The sequence below is a fragment of the Uranotaenia lowii genome, chromosome 3 (assembly GCF_029784155.1).
Source record: "Uranotaenia lowii strain MFRU-FL chromosome 3, ASM2978415v1, whole genome shotgun sequence".
NCBI lineage: Eukaryota > Metazoa > Arthropoda > Insecta > Diptera > Culicidae > Uranotaenia > Uranotaenia lowii.
The window spans coordinates 145,443,965-145,462,852 of NC_073693.1; the positions used below are offsets into that span (position 1 = coordinate 145,443,965).

General features: G+C 34.6%; 1 protein-coding gene across 7 annotated transcripts in view; it reads left to right on the top strand.

The window, feature by feature from the left end:
• LOC129757291 (filamin-C) overlaps positions 1–18,888 on the top strand; it is a 222,230-nt gene that overhangs the window by 201,271 nt on the left and 2,071 nt on the right. For 6 of the 7 annotated variants that reach the window (XM_055754460.1, XM_055754461.1, XM_055754463.1 and 3 more), the window contains 5 exons: positions 6,464–6,612; positions 16,468–16,540; positions 16,602–18,391; positions 18,457–18,664; positions 18,727–18,855. In XM_055754460.1, the coding sequence (XP_055610435.1) occupies positions 6,464–6,612; positions 16,468–16,540; positions 16,602–18,391; positions 18,457–18,664; positions 18,727–18,855 (2,349 nt within the window). Of the gene's footprint in view, positions 1–5,697; positions 6,351–6,463; positions 6,613–16,467; positions 16,541–16,601; positions 18,392–18,456; positions 18,665–18,726; positions 18,856–18,888 lie in introns of those variants that run through there. The other variant, XM_055754466.1, reaches the window with a different exon arrangement.

Below are 18,888 nucleotides of genomic sequence, written 5' to 3' on the forward strand. Positions count from 1 at the left end.
ATAAACAATTTTTAATTCAAAATGTATTCATCAAATACTAATCTAACACATTAAAAAATTGGTATTCATGTGACAGGTAACAAGCGTATTCTAAATGTTAAACTCTACATTCAATAGGGTTTTCTGAATTTTATAAAGCCTTTTTTTTCGAGTTGCGAAGAATTTAGATGCTAATTTTGGTTGCCCTGAATCCTAATATGACATTTTTGTAACTAGAGAAAATCATTTGAGTAATTGCTGCGTCCTTTTTTTAAATCTGTAGAACAATGCAAAAAAAGGTTTTAAATCCAATAATCAACTTTCCCCAAGATCGCAAGTTATTTCAACTTCATTGAAAAAAAGTTATGGATGTTTTTTTACCTTTTCCGATACTTCAAAATACGGGAGTTTTGACAGGAAAACAAAAAACTTTGAACCGAATAAAATTTTAGATATTTTTGCACCCTTTGAAGCATCACATTGAACAACACAACTGAACAGGTTTGAAATCTTCATTTTAAGTATATAGAAAAATTTGGCATATCACAGTTGAAATTTCATTTTATTTCAATACGATTTTGAAAATTTCTTCCAAACCTTGTTAATTGAGCGCAGGAAGGTGTTTGTAATTGATTGAGATTAAAAAATGTGTTATAATTTGCAAATTTGAAGAAATAAAAATAATTTGCCAAAAACTAAGATTTTCAACAAAAAACTGAATAGAATTTTTGCATTTTTCTGCAAACTTTGTTAGATATTTTGATTTGTGTTGTTTTAAAACAACACTATACATTAAAGGGTCAAAGCAATAATCAAACCTTTTTTAGATTTCTTTTTTAAAGGCATAATCTGTAAAATTGACGAATTGAACTTTATTAGATACTTTTATTTCTGAAAAAATAAGTATCATCGAATCATCTCTTAACATAAATATAACTCGAAACCAATCTTTTCCAAATAAATCATTATAACACAGGCACAAAAATGCTATTCAACTGATTAATCAATTAAATGGTATGAATAAATTTTTGAAATGTTTAAACATTTTTATTGAAAAAAAAGTTCTATTAAAATTTGAAAAACTTATTTTCATATTTTGTTTAAATTTTCCAAAGAATATGCTAAATTTCAAGCATAGTTTTTCTTTTAATTTTCAAATTAATTTTCCACTTATTTTTTTTTTAATTTTTCAAATAAGTTTGTTTTAATTTAAGTATTTGATTTATGCTTTCAATATTTACAACAAAAATTTACATTTCCTTATTTTTATTTTCATAAGTTTCTTTTTGATCATTCAAAAATTCATTTTTCTCATCCTGTACTTAGTCAGTAGATGCTTGAAATGATGAATTGAACTTGTAAAATTATTATTGTGGACTCAAAAAATAAACTTTTTTGGCCTTTCATTTTAATAACTGGTAGAACTTGAATTGGAAAAATGATTTTTCCTCTAGGCTTTCATCACTGGCACTCTTGAAATAAATTTAAATATTTTTTTTTGTTTTTATCGAATTTATTTCAATTATGACTTAACTGTTTTAAACAAATTCTTTAAAGTTCAGATAGATATTTTCTTTCCAATCGACAATTAACAACTCAAATCGTGAGACAATATTTTTCCAAATTCAAGACATTTTTGCGGAATTTCTTCAAGTAGAAATGAAGAAAAAAAATGAAAATTAAGACGGTTAATAATTAACATTTATAATATTTTTTCTGAACAATTTTTAATCACGGTTGATTTCAGAATTAATCTAAAATTAATTTTTATATTCGGAATTACTTTCACTGTTGATCTGGTACTCTTTTGAAAATATTCTTTTTCTGTACACTGATTCTTATGTTCGAAGCTTAAAATCCTGGTTTTGTTAAATAGGACTTCTTATTCAAACTGATTTCAAATATTTAAATTCTACCGCAGCCCGTGGAGTAGAAAATAGCCTTCAAGTCTTCTAAGCCAGCGAGCATGAGATCGAATCTCGGTCACGGCATACATAGCACATTTTCTGTGGGTTGGTGGTTTTGGCATTTGTAAGATGCTAGCCATCATATCCTCGAAAGATGTACGCTTAGAGTTAAGAAAAAGGAATCTCTTCGAGGAAACATCAAGTTTCATTGAGATCCTGTATGTGTTTGTGTTCGTTTAATTTAAAAAAAAAGTATATATATATATTACACAAAAGACTGTTTTAAATTTATTTTTCAAGCAAATTTCTAGTTCAGAACATGGAACATCATTTTGAATAATATATTAATGACTTACCAAAAAAGCATTGATTGAAACTTTGATTCTGACTAACTTTGACACGTATCAACAAAATTTATCATTTGAGTTTGTAAAATGGTCATGAGTAGAAAAACAGTTTTATTAATCATTTTCCTTATTTATTTCTAGCTAAATTGGAATTTCTCAAAACAGGCCTGCAAAAAAGTATCTAGGGGAGATAAGGGCATAACGAGCACCTAGGGTATAATAAGCACATTTTTTTTCTACAAAAGTACGTATTTTCTTAAATAATTTTTCATGAGGATTTGTTTCGTACTTCCTATAGCATTAATTTTTCACAAAAACATGAATCTCCTTATCATCAAAAATTTAAAAATTTACAAAAAGGTTCTCAAGTGACGAAAATATTATAACTTTTGAGCATCACGAAATAAACTCTTATGATCGCAAAATAACCTTGATTTATAATGTACGCACTGAAACATGATGTACACATTGTTTCTCAATTTTCAGCATCATAAAATTTTTGATTTTTCACTTTTATCAAATTTAAAACACATTTTTACTTAAATTTGTTGACTCGAGGCATATAGAGCACCACTGATCGAGGCACGATAAGCATCTTCTGCCGTAGAATCTAGCAGTGAATTGAAACTGATTTATAGAGCCACAACTTGACTAGTTTACATCCGACGATTTAGCCTATTGGTTAGGTGTCGGAGAGGTTATCAAAAGACTAGAGTTCGATTTCTGTTCAAGGTGATTTTTTTCCATTTACAATTGATTGATTGTTTGATTGATTTTTTTGATTTTTACATTAAACGTCAAGTAGCATCATCCGCCAAACAAAACACCAGAAACATAATGTATGAGCGTGTGTGAATTGTTTGTAGTTATTCTACAAACAGACCTAGATTATTTTGTTATTGTTATAGTTTAATTTGCTGCTAGATTCCCCGGCAGAAAACACTCATCGTGCCCTGATAAATGGTGCTTATACTGCCCCAGGAGGGGTTCTCATAATGCCCTTACAGTGGTTGGTTTTCAGCTATTGGCAAAATTTTTTAAAATGCGTTCTTAACGTTTTCAGCTATTGGCAAAATTTTTTAAAATGCGTTTTTATCGTTTTCATCTAGTTTTTCAGATTTCAGCCCGTTAGGAAACAGGCTTTTCAAGTGTGTGGACACGAAACAATAATAAAACCTGCATATTGTAGCTATTTTCTATGGTTAAATAAGTGTTTTCCTTAAGGTGGCCATTATGCCCTTATCTCCCCTATGTGTTAAAGTTAAGTGCTGTTCTAATTTTGATACTCAATCGCTGCTGTTGTTTTGAACCTTCTTATAACATTTTTAGCTTCTGTAGTGAAGTGACAAATATTTTAATTTCAAGCTGCATCAAAAATGCAATTTCCAGTTAATAAGCCTATCAAAAATATGCAAATAGTTTTATTCAATTCGTCTCATTTTATTTAATGATATCAGTAAAAAAAAACCTACATAATATTTGGCATAAATTACGCAGTGAGAAGTCAATAAAGTGATTCAAATCAACAAAAAAATCTGTTCTCCACGGGTCCATAACTCATGGGTTGAAACGCTCATATTTGAAAAAAAAAAAATGAATGGTCGTGCAAAAATTGCTAAATGCTAAATGCTTAAAAAAAGAAACAGTGTTGACCCGAATTGTCATGCCATGAAACTCATTTTTAAAAGGAATATTGAAACTAGGTTCATTCTCCTATTAAAAATTAAAATCTTATCGATTTTTTTCATTTTTGTTCCGTGCCACTACATTTAATGGTATTTGGAAAGATGTTACGAATTAAATTATTTGGAGCACGGATTCAATATTAAATTACCCCATAATGGATCGAGATTGGTGCAAAAAATTCATGTAATGGAGCAAATGAAATAGCATTTGGAAATGAAAATATTAATACTATAAGATATCAGCTATTTACTTCAAAAATTAAAAATCATTCTTTTTCTACTCTAAGGCAAAAACTAGAACATAGAATTATTTATCACGTTTAATAAACGTCATATCTAATCTTCTTCTTTTCGATATTCAGTATTAAAAATACACTCAAGAGAATCAGTGAGCAATTCGTCTTTGAAGCAATATTCAAGGTTATGTAAAAGTAGGAAAGCTTTAACGTATTGCAAGTGAGTTTTTCAAATTGAATTTGCGGGATATGAAAATTGAATGAAATGATTATTAAAAAATATTATACGAGTAAGGAAAGTTGAATTCTTTATTCTATACTGTTTGTTATTAAATTTAATGCTGGGAATTGCTTCCTCTAGCTTAAGGTTGCCAGAATTTTTTCCACTCCCATCCGGGCCTAGCAATTCCGGGCATTTTTTCAAAAAAACCTGGCAAAATCCGGGCATGGATTTCAATTTTTCAAATCCAAAAACCGGGCAAAAGCCGGGCAAAATTTAGGTGTTATTATACATAGAAGCAAAGAAAAAATGAAATTAATATTTAATTAATGTAATTGCAGACTTCCAAAAACTTTTTGGAACACTTAAATATTTAAAGGTTTATAAAAGTAAATTAGCGAAATTATTTTAAACAACCGTTGAAAATTTCCATACCGTTAATCAATTTTGTTGAAATTTACCTTAAAACTTTGATTTTTTTTGTGAAAATTGTGAAAAAATCCGGGCAATATCCGGACTTTTTTCACGATATCCGGGCAACCGGGCCGGACCGGACTTTCTCAAAATTTTGCATCAAATACCCGGGCAAACCCGGATAAAACCGGGCAATGTGGCAAGCTTACTCTAGCTATTCAACTGACAATTTTCCAGTCCCAAAGTTAAAAAAATGTATCAAAATATTGTTACCCAAAAAAAAAAATCAAAATTTTTAAAACCGAAAAACGTTGTTAGAAAAATGATTTTTTGGGTTGTGATTCTTTTTTTAATCTTGAACAATTTGTAAAAGTGGCTGGTTACTTAAAATGGGTAGTATCAAATATGTTAGCATGCTTTACTGGGCCTATAGTTTTACCATCCTATATGTAATCAGCTATAATGACGTATGTTGCTGAATAGTGATGATTCAAAATCGTTTTTTCGATAAATTTTCAAGCGCCACGTATTGATTCCAGCTAAGCATGCTGTTTGGCAACCAAAATATAACAAATGACAAAAAAATATAACAATGATGAGATATATTAATATTTGAAAACACAAAACAATTATTAGTTTTAAAAGAAAATCAGTAAAATGACAAATTCAAATATTCTCATACCGCTAAATGTTCTTGAAAGAGTTTGTAATCCGTTCTTTAGCAATCCGAGATTTATGCAGCATATTTTAACAATAACCCTATGAAATGTTCTACTACAGAGTTTAGGTTTCCTAGAATTATCAGTGTTCAGCCGCTCGCCAGAATCCCATCTCAACTGTACAGAGTGTGTCTATCCTTTGATTCTGATCCAATATCTTCACCCTTTTTATTTTACATATACATTTCAGGCCGACGTAGACTTTTGTACTAAGACTTCTTAGCTCGATCTAGGGTTTTCTTCAAGCCTACCCTCTCCGTATTCGTACTCTAGCCCAGAGTAGATTGAATCGAAAGTTGATTTCTTTATTATATTTTCTGAGTTTAATAACTTTTTTATCTCTCCATTCAATGGATCGTTTATAATTTATCTAGTTAAGGAACAACAGTAATGGTTACCCCTTTTGTACTTAAACAACATTAGAAGTAGCTAACAAATGTTGGCAGATTAATGATAACCTGAATTTGAAACATTTAAGCTCATAACAAGACAGATAATATCAATAATAATATTAAAATAAGACTTATGTTAAGAAATGCAATAACAAGAACACGGTTAAGGTGCCTAACTTTGTTAATTTTTCGGGGCCATCGCATAAATGCATGCAAATAATCTAGGAGCTGCAGTAAAACTGTAACTGGAAACGCTTTCAAAACTGTTCGCTAACAAAACTTCTATCCCGTTTATCTTACTATTTAAACAAACTGACCTTAGTTGTGCTAAATGGTTAACGCACTTGTGTTTTGATTTTGATACTAAAAAATGGAATCTAATTGTATGTACCATATTTGCAATCTTCAAACTGAGATGAATAAAATGCCATCTTTAAACAAGACTACAAAACGGTATCTTTTTTGAATACTCCTTCCATATACTTTTTCCGAATGAACCTAAATAATAAACGGTAAAAAAAAACAAACAAAAAACACCGACTTGATGACATACGAACAATTTAGGACCATCCGGTCACTCGGTTCCAGCGCAGGTTCTTCAGACGGCGGACGGAGTCTTTAAGGCCGAATTTGTTCCACGGGTTGTCGGAGAGCATCGAGTCAGCGTCACTGTCGAAGGGCAACCTACGGTGGGAAGTCCATACTCAGCAAAGGTGCGTATAACCAAACTTCAATTATATTTAAAAAAGAAAAAAAAGACATACACCGTCTTAGCCGATTGAGGCTTTACAGACTGAATAAATGACGTGAACAACTTAAGATTAACATTTAACACCCAGTACCGAGATTGGAATCGAACCCATGTCATCAGTCGGCCAGCGAATACCGTCTTACCACGCTAACCACTTGACCACCTAGACGTACTATTTAAACGTTCTTCTAAATATTTTTAACAAAATTTGTTTGAGGATTTTATCAATATGAGATTTTAAAAAAAAAGTTCCAAACTCAACAAGCAAAATATTGAAGGTCCAATTATACAACAACATATTTCCAGATCTTCACTATCGGAGTGTACATCTGTCATGATTGCGTCTTAGTACTCAATATTTATAAATTTCTTTTCATACTTATTGTTACGAATTGATAAACGCTTGTTAACTGATAGTTTAGCTTGTGCGTGCATGTAAAATATTCTTCGTAATATACGGTTTCCAAACGATAGTTTCATGGCAATGCAGTTCAGATTATAATACAATCTCTTGATGAATCTTTGGAATGCAAACCAGCTTCAAATATGTTGAAGTTTAGAGCTTTATAGCTGACTTTGGTTTGCTCAACAATTCTGATTTGTCAGGATTGGGAAAATTGAATATTTGGTACTTAAAAATCAACATCATTTTTGTTTTTTTTTCTATGGAACCGAGCTAGCTGATGCTTTTTGTACCAATTTACAAATTCTTGAAATAAATTTTCCGTTGAACAACTTTGTCGAAGACCGTTCCTTTGTATCTTATAAGGCAAAAAAGTTATTTGCTGTTTAACAGGGGTGCGTATGTCCCGAGGCTCCAGCAGTGATGTCAATTTAATTTATTGTTTATCAATGCCTAAGATTAACAATCAGTTTAATTTACATCACTGCTGGTGCCTCCCGAGGTATTGCATGTCTACTTTTCATGCAATACTTCGCGACCAGTGATGTAAATTGAACTTATTGTTGATCAATTCGAAAAGACACACCCCTGTTAAACAGCTTATAACTCTTTTGCCTAATAAGATACAAAGTTACAGTCTTGGACAAAGTAGTTCAGCGGAAAATTTACTTTAAAAAATTTAAAAAATTGGCCCTTTTTTAATGGCATGGCACATGGCACATTTTCCTGACTCAAAAGAAACCCAGAACGTTTTTATAATCGCCTTTTAAACCGCCTATTAAACCTTTGAAATACTAGAAAAAACCTAAAAATACAGATATCAGTTTATCAGTTATTTATTTCACGTTGTAAATTTTCAGGGATAATCATGATTTTTGTAGAAAAACATAAGTGGTACTATTCTTATGTTGCACTCTTTCTTCATAGTTTGGTCCTCAACGCCAATTGCTTCATTCAAAAAATGTAATCATATGCTTGATTTATGCAAACCACATAGTGGTACTTTTCTTGTTCCGCACTCTGTAGGGGAGATAAGGGCATAACAAGCACCCAGGGTATATTAATCATTCCATTTTTCCAAGACAGTACGAATTTTCTCAAATAAACTCTCATGAAGAACTTTTTTGTAGTCCCTATAGCATTAAAAAATCTTTTTATGATCTTTACAGAAATATTAAAAAAAAACACACACACAGTAGTTTTTCGATTTTATCACTATTCGATTTTATCAATACTCGCCAAATTCAAGTTCGATTTTTTCACGGTTATTGTTTCGATTTTATCACGCTTTTTTAGATATCATTCAGAAACCATTTCCAGGACCTTTATTTTCTTTCAAAATCGTAGAGCGTCTTTGTTCACCATATTTTTTTTGGTTTATGTTATGGTTTGTAAGTATTGAATAATATGAAAAAGCCATTGAACTGCTTACTTTAGCTGTATAGTATAAAAATCGTCATTTGGATTTTGAAAACCCTTGTAATTATCGACATAATCATTTTAACGTTACGCTAATGCTAGTGTTGTTATCTGTGCTTGGTTAGCTGCTCTCAAAAGTAAACTATTTTGGTTATGCGAATCATTCAAAGATGTGGATGAATTTAGGCGTTTTTGAAAAAAAAGATAAGTATCTCTTATTTCCTTGTTTAATTTGTTTATTTGAAATAGTGGCGTGCGCAATCCTGATTGAACAGCCATCAGTATTGTCTGAATGAATAATTTTGGAAGATCAAAATAAAATTCTGCTTTTCCTTAATATGTATAAAAAGGACTAAGATTTCTGTTTTTCTACATATAAAAAACGAAGGATTATCGGTCCATTAAACCATTCTATAAACACACTTTAAAAGTCCAAGTTTAGTAAATTTCAAAATATTTTTCGAAAAGATACGACGAAAAGGACATTAGAGATAACGGCTGTTACATTTCCAAAAAACTTATTAATTGACTTTAATTAGTTGTAGTCTATGAAATTGATACTCTACATGTTTTTATTTCAAGAAAAAATCTTAAAATTACTGAAGAAAATAATAATTTTCACTGAAATAGGATCTCTTTGTTTAATAATCTTTGATAATTACATCTTATGATCTTGAATAGTTGATACAAAACGTTTCCAGCATTGAAAGTATTATAAATTTTTGATTAAACACAATAAAAATGCTATTTCCCACCTTAATTTTAAGTTTCGTCAAATTCACAATTTCGCCATAATCACGGTTAAATTTTTTTCGACCGTGCCAAAATCGAAAAACTACTGTTGTTTCTCAAGTGCCGAAGTATTATAATTTTTGCGCATCACGAAATAGGCTCTAATGATCGTTAAATCACCTTGTTCTATAAAATACGCACTGCAATATGATGTACACATTGTTCCCCAGTTTTCACCGTCATTAAATTTTCGATTTAACGATGAGTATTTTCTACTGTATAATCTAGCAGCAAATACAACTCGATGAAGTCAACTAAATTATAGAGCTCCATCTTGACAAGTTTACATCTGACGGTTTTGCCTATTGGTTAAATGTCGGAGAAGCAAATCATAAGGCTCAAGTTCGATTCCTGGTCGAGTTGATTTTTTTTTATTTTCCATTCATGATCGATCGTTTTGATTGTTGCATTATACAGATAATAGCATCATCCGCCAAACAAAGCACCAGAAACATAATGGAGTGTGTGAGAATTGTTATTGTACAAACAGACATACATTTTTCTAATAGTTAGTTTCAATATGCAAAAAGAATCCGTTTCGTATGTCAGCCATCATGTAAGGTTAGGTTTATGTTATCGACCGTTTTTTTTTATGTTTATTCTTAAATTTTTGGCTTTTTTTCGGTCTTGGATTTCAATCAAACAACTTTTATTTGTGAAATGCTCGACGTTTCGACCATTTTTGGTGGTCTTCCTCAAGGGTACTGGAATTTAATTAGTTACAAAAATTACAATGAGCATTGTTAAGAGTCTGATTTAAAGAGTGTAAACTCACTTGTCTAATGGTTGTTCTTGTCAGATTTCGTTTTTTTCCAACGTTCAGGTGTCCAGTCTTCGCTGCTCTTCTGTGAATACATATTTGTTATATTTAAATTCTATTTCTATCTACTTTCTCACTGTTAAATTACTTTTTCGATCGGGATTAAAAAACAATTTTTCATCCGATTTGCGATGGCGCAAACTCATTACCTCAGATAGTCCAGCTTCCAACCCCATCCACATATTCCACACAATAGATTCCATAACTCAAAACGACAGTTACAGTGCGCCATCGCAAATCTGATGAAAAATTGTTTTTTAATCCCGATCGAAAAAGTAATTTTACAATGAGAAAGAAGATAGAAAAAGAATTTGAATATAACAAATATGTATTCACAGAAGAGCAGCGAAGACTGGACACCTGAACGTTGGAAAAAAACGAAATCTGACAAGAACAACCATTAGACAAGTGAGTTTACACTCTTTAAACCAGACTATTAACAATGCTCATTGTAATTTTTGTAACTAATAAAATTCCAGTACCCTTGAGGAAGACTACCAAAAATGTCGAAACGTTGGGCATTTCACAAATAAAAGTTGTTTGATTGAAATCCAAGACCGAAAAATAGCCAAAAATTTAAGAATAAACATTTTTCTAATGTTTCTTTGTTTGATGGATCTACGACTACCGTTTAGTGCAAAATGCATCGATCATTAATGGTTAATGAAAAAAAAAATCGTCTCGACCAATAAACTAAATCGTCAGATGAACAAGTCAAGCTGTAGCTCTATAATTTAGTTGACTTCATCGAGTTGAATTCGCTGCTAGATTGTATGGCAGAAAATGCTCATCGTGCCCCGAATAATGGTGCTTATACTGCACCAGTGGGGGTTCTCACTATGCCCCTACAGTTACATTTTTTTCAACAAAACATTTTAAAGTGCATTTTTAAACGTTTTCATTTACTTTTTCAAGTTAAAGCCCGTTAAGAAATATATTTTTTAGTGTATGAACACGAGACAATGAAATAACTTACAAATTATATCTGATTTTTATGGTTGAAGAAGCGTCCATCTTAAGGTGGACATTATGCCCTTACCTCCCTCATGAAGAAAATATTCTGCGATGCACGTGAAGTGGCTCACCTAATTTTACTTCGATGTCTTGACTACTTTATGTTCTTTAGTCCAGCAATATGAAATCAAATGAGCATCGAAAATCAATTGAATCCTACCTGAACTGACATTTCTTGTTTAGACTTACTACTTACCTAATGGGCTCGCGTCGATTCTCCGGCCATGGTAAAAGACCTCCACTGTTGACGATCCGGAGCCAGCGTCTTCACTTGGTCAAGATTCTCGTCGATAGTTTGGATTTCGGCGACCAGGCTTCGCGGCCATGAGTTTCTGGGTCTGCCTCTTCTGTTTATTTAACTTTAATGGTGATTTTTGAGATTGCCAGTTTATTACTGAACAATTCTCAAATTTTTTAAACATTTTCCATGAAGTACAGGAGGATATGGGTGATAAATTAAAATTGAAAACCATCAAAAATATACAAATTCATCGAAAAAACTATTGTTTTTCACACAAAACTTTATTTGATTTTCTGATTAAGGTACACCGGGGTAGGTGCAAACGTATTTCACCATATTTCAACTTTCACATAACCTAGCAAATATGGATATCTTCAAAAATTATCAATTATCTTTCGTTGCATCACTTTAATAGCTCTCAACGAATTCCCGTAGAAAGTGAAAAGATAAAAAATGTTGGTAAAATGCAACGGTACTTTTGTGGAAAAATTTCTAAGCCCCGTTTATGTGGGCGAGTGCAAACGCAATGCTTTTTCCAAACTAAATCACAGATACATCAATGTAACGATCCTTAAATGAATTAAATACATGTTCCGGCATGTTTTATTCACTTTTATTCATATATTCGCTATTTTCTTGCAATATTAATTACTTTTGTACTCTATTTTTGCTGGCTGTTGTTTTAAGCAAAGACCTTTATATACCAAGGCATGACGGATTTTGGAATATTCGCTTCAGATACAACACTTTGGATACCCCTTCTGACCATTCTAATATAAGGTTGCCAGAATTTTTGCAGCACGTATCCGGGCCGGACAAACCGGGCTATTTTTATCTAAAACCCTGGAAAAATCCGGGCATTTGATTCAAAATGGTAAACCAAAATCCTGGTAATATCCGGGTAGACTTTGTCAAAACCTAGAAATTCCTCAACAAAAATCAAGGAAAACAAGTTGAAGCACATTTTTTTCAACAAAAAATTATCTAGAGTAAGGTGGGGTAAAAGTACGAGTTGGGTAAAAGTACGTTTTGGGATTATCACAAACCGAGAACAGTAAAATTCAAAACTCTGGCGTGGATTGATAGCGATTTGAACTGCCAACAAAAAGCCAAAATTTTTTTTCGTAGAAGTTGAGAATACCTCGAAAAATGAGGTAGAGTAGCTTTTTTGCTTGAATGATGTAATATTTCAAAAAACGGCAAACATGTTTATGTAATCAAAAGTCTGGCTTATAATGAAAGTTTTGATGTGTCTTTTTAGTTGTTTTCATTCACTACCAAATGCCAAAGAAAGAATTTAATTACTATTTCTCTATTCAACACAATAAATTGTGAATCATAAGAAACCTTGAAGGGGCAAAAGTACGAACTGCAAATGGGGCAAAAGTACGAAGGGTCTTCTGAAGTAAATCTGAACGGAAAGTTTTAACTTCTTCTTTAAATGCTCTGGAGACATCAGCGCATATTTTTGTATCTTCAAGACTAGCTCGCGCGAAAAATGGCTCAAATACGATGAGAACTGGATTTCGAAAACCTGTCGAATATGGATAGTTAGTGGAGAACTTCAAATTCGCACAAGTTCTTTGCCCATGTATAGGATTTGTATCAGAAGCGAACAAAGATGCTGCTGCTGTAAGCAGAGATTAATACAAAATAATTTTCCTGTTGACTTCATGCAGAGTTGTGGAATTTGGAATGGTCGTACTTTTACCCCACATCATTCGAACTTTTGCCCAAGAGGTGGGGTAAAAGTACGTTTCGATAGCAGTTAGACATTTTCACTACTGCTATCAGATGCGTCGACCGATTATCTTCGTAATTTTGTAGAAGAGAGGTAAAAGTCTAAAGAATCAAATGCTGTTCTTGTTTTTTTGGAAAACAACCGGCGAAATTTTCTAAAAATAAGATAGCACTAAGGTCGTACTTTTACCCCACCATACTCTACATATTTTAATTTGTATTTCAGGCTTTTAAAACACCTTTCATGATTACTTTTATTAATCTTGCTCAGAAATTTTCGTTTTGGACGCAAAATTTAAACAAAAAACTATAACAAAATTTGTTTTTTTTTATGGATTTGAGAATGCAAATGAGAATAAACCCGGGCTAAATTCGGGCTTTTTCAATGAAATCCAGGCAACCGGGCCGGACCGGACTTTTCACAAATATTATATTAAATATCCGGGCAAACACGGATAAAACTGGGCAATCTGGCAACCTCATTCTAACATAATGCTGAACCTATTTGGAGATGAGTTTTTGAAATGGTTGATGTTACTAGAGTGTACATTTCTCAGCCATTTAAGCGTTCCCGGAAATTGGAAAATCTGACGATCCTTTTCCCGAAAATTCCCGGGATCCCGGAAAAGAAATGAAATTGATGATACCTAGCATTGCAAAACATTTCATACTTTTTTAATGCCTCAAAAATTCAATAAGCAAACCATAGACCCAAAACCAAAGTACATTAACTGACAAACTGGTCTGATTCTAGGTGAAAAATTTGAAATAATTGAGAAAGATTTCTCACCATCGATAGAATTTAATTTGCTAGACTTCATGTTATTCATCAAATATCGTAGATTTTCAGATAACTATAAATATTTTTTTACAATATGCCAATTCTTTGCTCATGATTTTGCTAATGTAAACAGTATCCGAAACGGAAGTTCTAAATGATGAGTGTTGCAGTGTTGTTTTATAGATTATTTGGCGTTTTTCACTTTTACACAAAGTTTTCGATTGGAAAAACATTTTTTTTATCAAATTCAATGATTTAAGATTTAAGATTTAAGAAAAAAAATTACACTGACATGACACTTAGAACAAAAAATCGACCATTTTCTGGATATTTTTTTTTTCGCAAACTTTGTACGTTCGCAATACCAACGGTAGATGGTGTCAATATTGCAAACCTGCAAAATTTGACAAAAAAGATGCCCTGTAGGAAAAATGAACCTGAGTAGCCCGATTTTATCGTAGAAATTGCCTTTTTTTTTAAGTTGGGTGGCACTTTCTAATTGGGATAGCATTTCTTCAAATCGATCAATGCGCACTCTGGAATCGATATTGCGTATTATTGAAAAAAATTATCCAACAAACGAAACCCAGCAAACATAACATCGCATTAGAAATGTCAGTTCAACTCGTTAACAATGTTAATGCGAATCGTAATTCCTACCAAACCAAGTAAATGATCGTAAAAATGGTTGGTTAAAGTCTACCGACTCGGATATGACAAAATTGCGCCATGTTTGCAAATTTGTCTCCCGCGTGCGGGACTCAAGTGAGAAAACAACCTTGTTGTTCTCTCTGCGATTAGCAGTGCAACCAGATTTCTAAAAATCAGAGGGTCCATTTGGTTAAACTGTCCAATGAGAGAAGCAGCAAATATTGTGGCTGGCAACGGTTTGCATGCATTGAGAGGAGAACTTGCGCTCTCTCGCATACTGTCAGGATGTACGGTAAAAGGTGTTGTATATCGTTCAATTTTTACAACACTTATCGCATAAGCCAGAAGTTAAAAATATGTATGTATATTGCCTCCACTTTAGTACGTAAATGCTGTTTTTTCGAGTTATATAAGATGATTTTATAATGTATATGAAACGTATAGCAAAGTTTGTTAAGAAATATACCTACAAAAATGTTTGCTGGGAATCGAGTGTCCAGTCAGTATGGTCAGTGGTAGAACTATCATTTTTCTTGCTCAATCTGATTCATTTTCCCAATTCAGGTGGTGTAAATTTGTAGTAATTTAGCACATTTAACTGGCTTCGGGAATTCCCGGGATTTTTTAAGCGTTTCCCGGGATTCGGGAAATCCCGAATTTTTCTAATTCCCGGGAAATCCCGAGTAGGACACTCAAGATGTGACATGACCTACAGGTGCGTTTGCACTTGCCCTGTTGTGTAGGTTGACAAGAGAGAATATTATTTTCACAACTTTCAGAGTGTACTTAAAATTTATCATAAATTTTCTGTTTTCACTTGAATATAAGTCCCAAACACTCACCGTTCAACGAAAAATCAGTTTTGATGACCTTTTTTGTAGCCAAAATATGCAAAAAAAACACACTTTTCATGTCTAGTACGTACTTGAACTCGTGTGTCGTCAAACAGTAGAGTGTTTTAGTGAATAATTTAAGAAAATTTAGTTTATCTATGTCTGATGGTTTTTGTTGTTGTTTGTTATTGTTGTTTAACAATTTCTAGGAGGATCGAACAAATTTAATGCAGTTGCCATCTGCACAAGACTACATATATATTTAGCTTCCATATGGAACATAGACGCATCACTTCCACAAACAGATTCCTTAAAAGGAAAATCGAAAATGGACGCTCCGTAAAAGCTGAGCAAGTGCAACTCGAAAACTGCTACCCTTTTCAAACAAGGGGCTGAAAGAGAAGGAAATTTCCGAACTGACATTTCAGCACCGCACTGACGTTTTGGTACCAAAATGCCGTTGAAATCAAAGGGGAACTGACGTTCTGGTTCCAAAAAGTCGGTACGGTCAGTTTGTATGTGATTTGACAGTTGCTTCAGTCCTTTGTTTTCAAATGCATTCCATGATTTTGAATTGGTGAAATTTTTCGTGCAATATTGCTCAAATTGACAGGGTTGAATCTTTTCTGGTTTGAATGATTTCTATTTGAAAGTTATAATTCTTTTCAGTAAAATGGGTATCTTATATACAATTTAATCGAAATTATAAAATGTTGCAGCTCGTCATGAAGCTCTCAGAAGCACCTTCACAAAATAAAAGGCAAACAAGCTTAATTCAACCCTGCCCTAATGCCCTGCTGGATGGGTGGGCCATAGCAAAACTGGAGAAAACCCGCAACGCCCAATTACCGTTAATTGTGAATGACAATGTTTTATACCTTCCTACTAACCTACCAAATCGTTGCGTCGTCCAAAATCGCTTAATTTATGTGGCTGGCAAACAACAATTAGAATGACCGGATGGTTTTTACACTTTCATTTGCTTCTTTGGACCCGTACGGGTTTGCTGGTGAAAAGTTGCATCTTGTTTTTTTGTTGAATGTTTATTTGATTTCATTAATCTTTCTTTTGTTATCTTTATTTTGATTGTTTGATCTGGATAATCGAAACCACAATGTGGCAGGTCTACGACGTTACAGCTATCAAGGTGAAGAATGTCAACAATGGCACCGTTGGTAAACCTGTGGTATTCTTAGGTGAGTCAGAATTACTTTGGGAAAAGGAATTCAAACTTTTATTTTGATTTTCGTATTTCAGTGGAAACATCTCAAGCTGGTCCAGGAAATTTGGAGGTAACAGTCAATGGAGGTCGGGTGCCAACTTCGGCCCAAGCGCAAGGGCAACATACCTATGCGATCAGTTTTACGCCTCGGGAGGCGCAGAATCATACCGTTGAGCTTCGTTTCAATGGTCAAGATGTTCCGGGTAGCCCGTTCACCTGTAAAGTATCACCGGCTGCGAGAATTGTGAGCAGCGACCTGACGGACAAAGTTAGCGTGGGACATGTGTTCGATTTTGTCGTGGAATCCGATGTTTCTCCGGTGGTTGAGGTGCTGGGACCTGCTAGAAGGGCTGTACGGGCCGATGTGATCCCCGCTCCTGGTGGGTATCGGATTCGTTTCGAGCCCATAGAGGTAGGAGATCACTCGGTAGAAGTACGCCTTCCTGGAAGTGGTCACGTCGAAGGAAGTCCGTTCTTGCTCAAAGCGTACTCGGCTGAGAAGGTGGTCGTTACGGATATTCGCCCGGGTGTTGTGGGCAAGAGCGTTAGTTTCGGGATCAACGCCAGTCAAGCTGGAGCTGGAAACTTGGAGATCATTGTTGCTGTTGGAGGAAAAAACGTACCGAATTTTGTACAGTCGGAAGGAAACGCCAGATTTAAGGTCAACTTCAAGCCAACCGAGGCAGCAACACATTCGTTGTCGGTTCGATTCAATGGATATCCAGTTCCGGGATCGCCATTTGCTTGTCACGTAACTCATGCTCCGGTTTCGCTGTCAAAGGCGATTGCTAGCGGTGAATGTCTGAGACAAGCTCCGGTTAAATGCGAGAATATATTTGAACTTGAAGGCTTCGACGGTATCGATCCACAAGTCTTGATCACATCTCCATCAGGCGATACAGTTGCCAGCAGAGTAACATATCGCGATGAGATCCACTTGGTTTCGTTTGTCCCGACTTCGGTTGGTAGACATCTGATAAGCGTCACAGCTAACGATCAACACATTAACGGATCGCCATTTTCTTGCAATGTATTCGACGTTTCACGGGTCGCAATCAGCGGCCTCGATCATCAAAATACGATGGCATCACTCGGTGTACCGCTTACTTTTAGCGTTGATGCAGCTGGAGCTGGAGAAGGAACGCTAGAACTAGTAGTTTCAACTGCCACCAGCACTGTCAAAGCTGAAGTCACTGCCTGTGCCCGTGGCCTATATGATGTTACCTTTGTTCCGCAAACTTGTGAACCACATTTCGTCAACATCACCTTCAACGACATTCCCGTTGATGGAAGTCCATTCCGCTGCGAGGTTCAACAGAATACTCAAAACGTACAGATTGGTAATTCAACCTTTATCGAGCTCATTGGAGAGGATCAAACGGTCGAAATCTACGACCCCGATAACAAAATGGTACCATTCACCCTGTCTCGCAAATCAGCTGAGTTCAAAGTCACCAAAATTGGTAGCTACATTGTTCGTTACGTTGATCAGGACACGGGATCGTTCATTGCCGCTCGAACGATCAACGTGTTCGATCCTTCAATGGTCAAGATCGTTGACGTCGGAGAAGCATACTGTCACAAACCGGCAACCATTGCAGTTTCGATCGTAGATGCTGGCCAAGGTACGTTGACTGCCGTTGTGCGTTGTGGAGGTTTCGAGGTACCGCATTCGATTCGAGGCCCAGCTAAGAACGGTATCTGGGAGATCGTGTACCATCCAACTCGGGTGGCCCCGCACAAGATCATGATCTTGTACAACCAGGTGCCAATTGCCGGCAAACCGATCGAAATCAATGTTCTGGCTCCGGCCATGAGTAAGGAGGTAACAGGATTTCGTACTTCAACATGAGTGTATTAGTTTCTAATAATTCCATTACTTGATTCCAGATCACCGTCAACGGTCTCGGGTTGTACCAGGCCCGCGTTGGCAAGACAACCTCGTTTGCCATCGACACCGTTGGTCATCCGGCACGGGAGTTTGATGTGGTCGTTTCCGGGCCCGGAGGTCAAGCTCTACCGGTGCGCTGCTACCAGACCAAGGGTGGCCATCTGCAGGCGGAATTCACCGTCCAGAAAGTTGGGCAATGCTTGATTGGTAAGAGTTGATTGATTTTTTATAAAAACCTGAGTGTTATTATTGTTTTTTTCTTTCAACAGACGTACTTCATCAATCGAAACCTTTGCTGGGAAGTCCGTACACTTGCGAGTCGTACGATCCTTCTAAGATCCACCTGCAGAAAGTGCCGAAGATGAACATCTGCTCAAACTCGCCAATAACTTGGAATGGTATGTTAGAGTTTATTCTTTACTTGAGTTTTT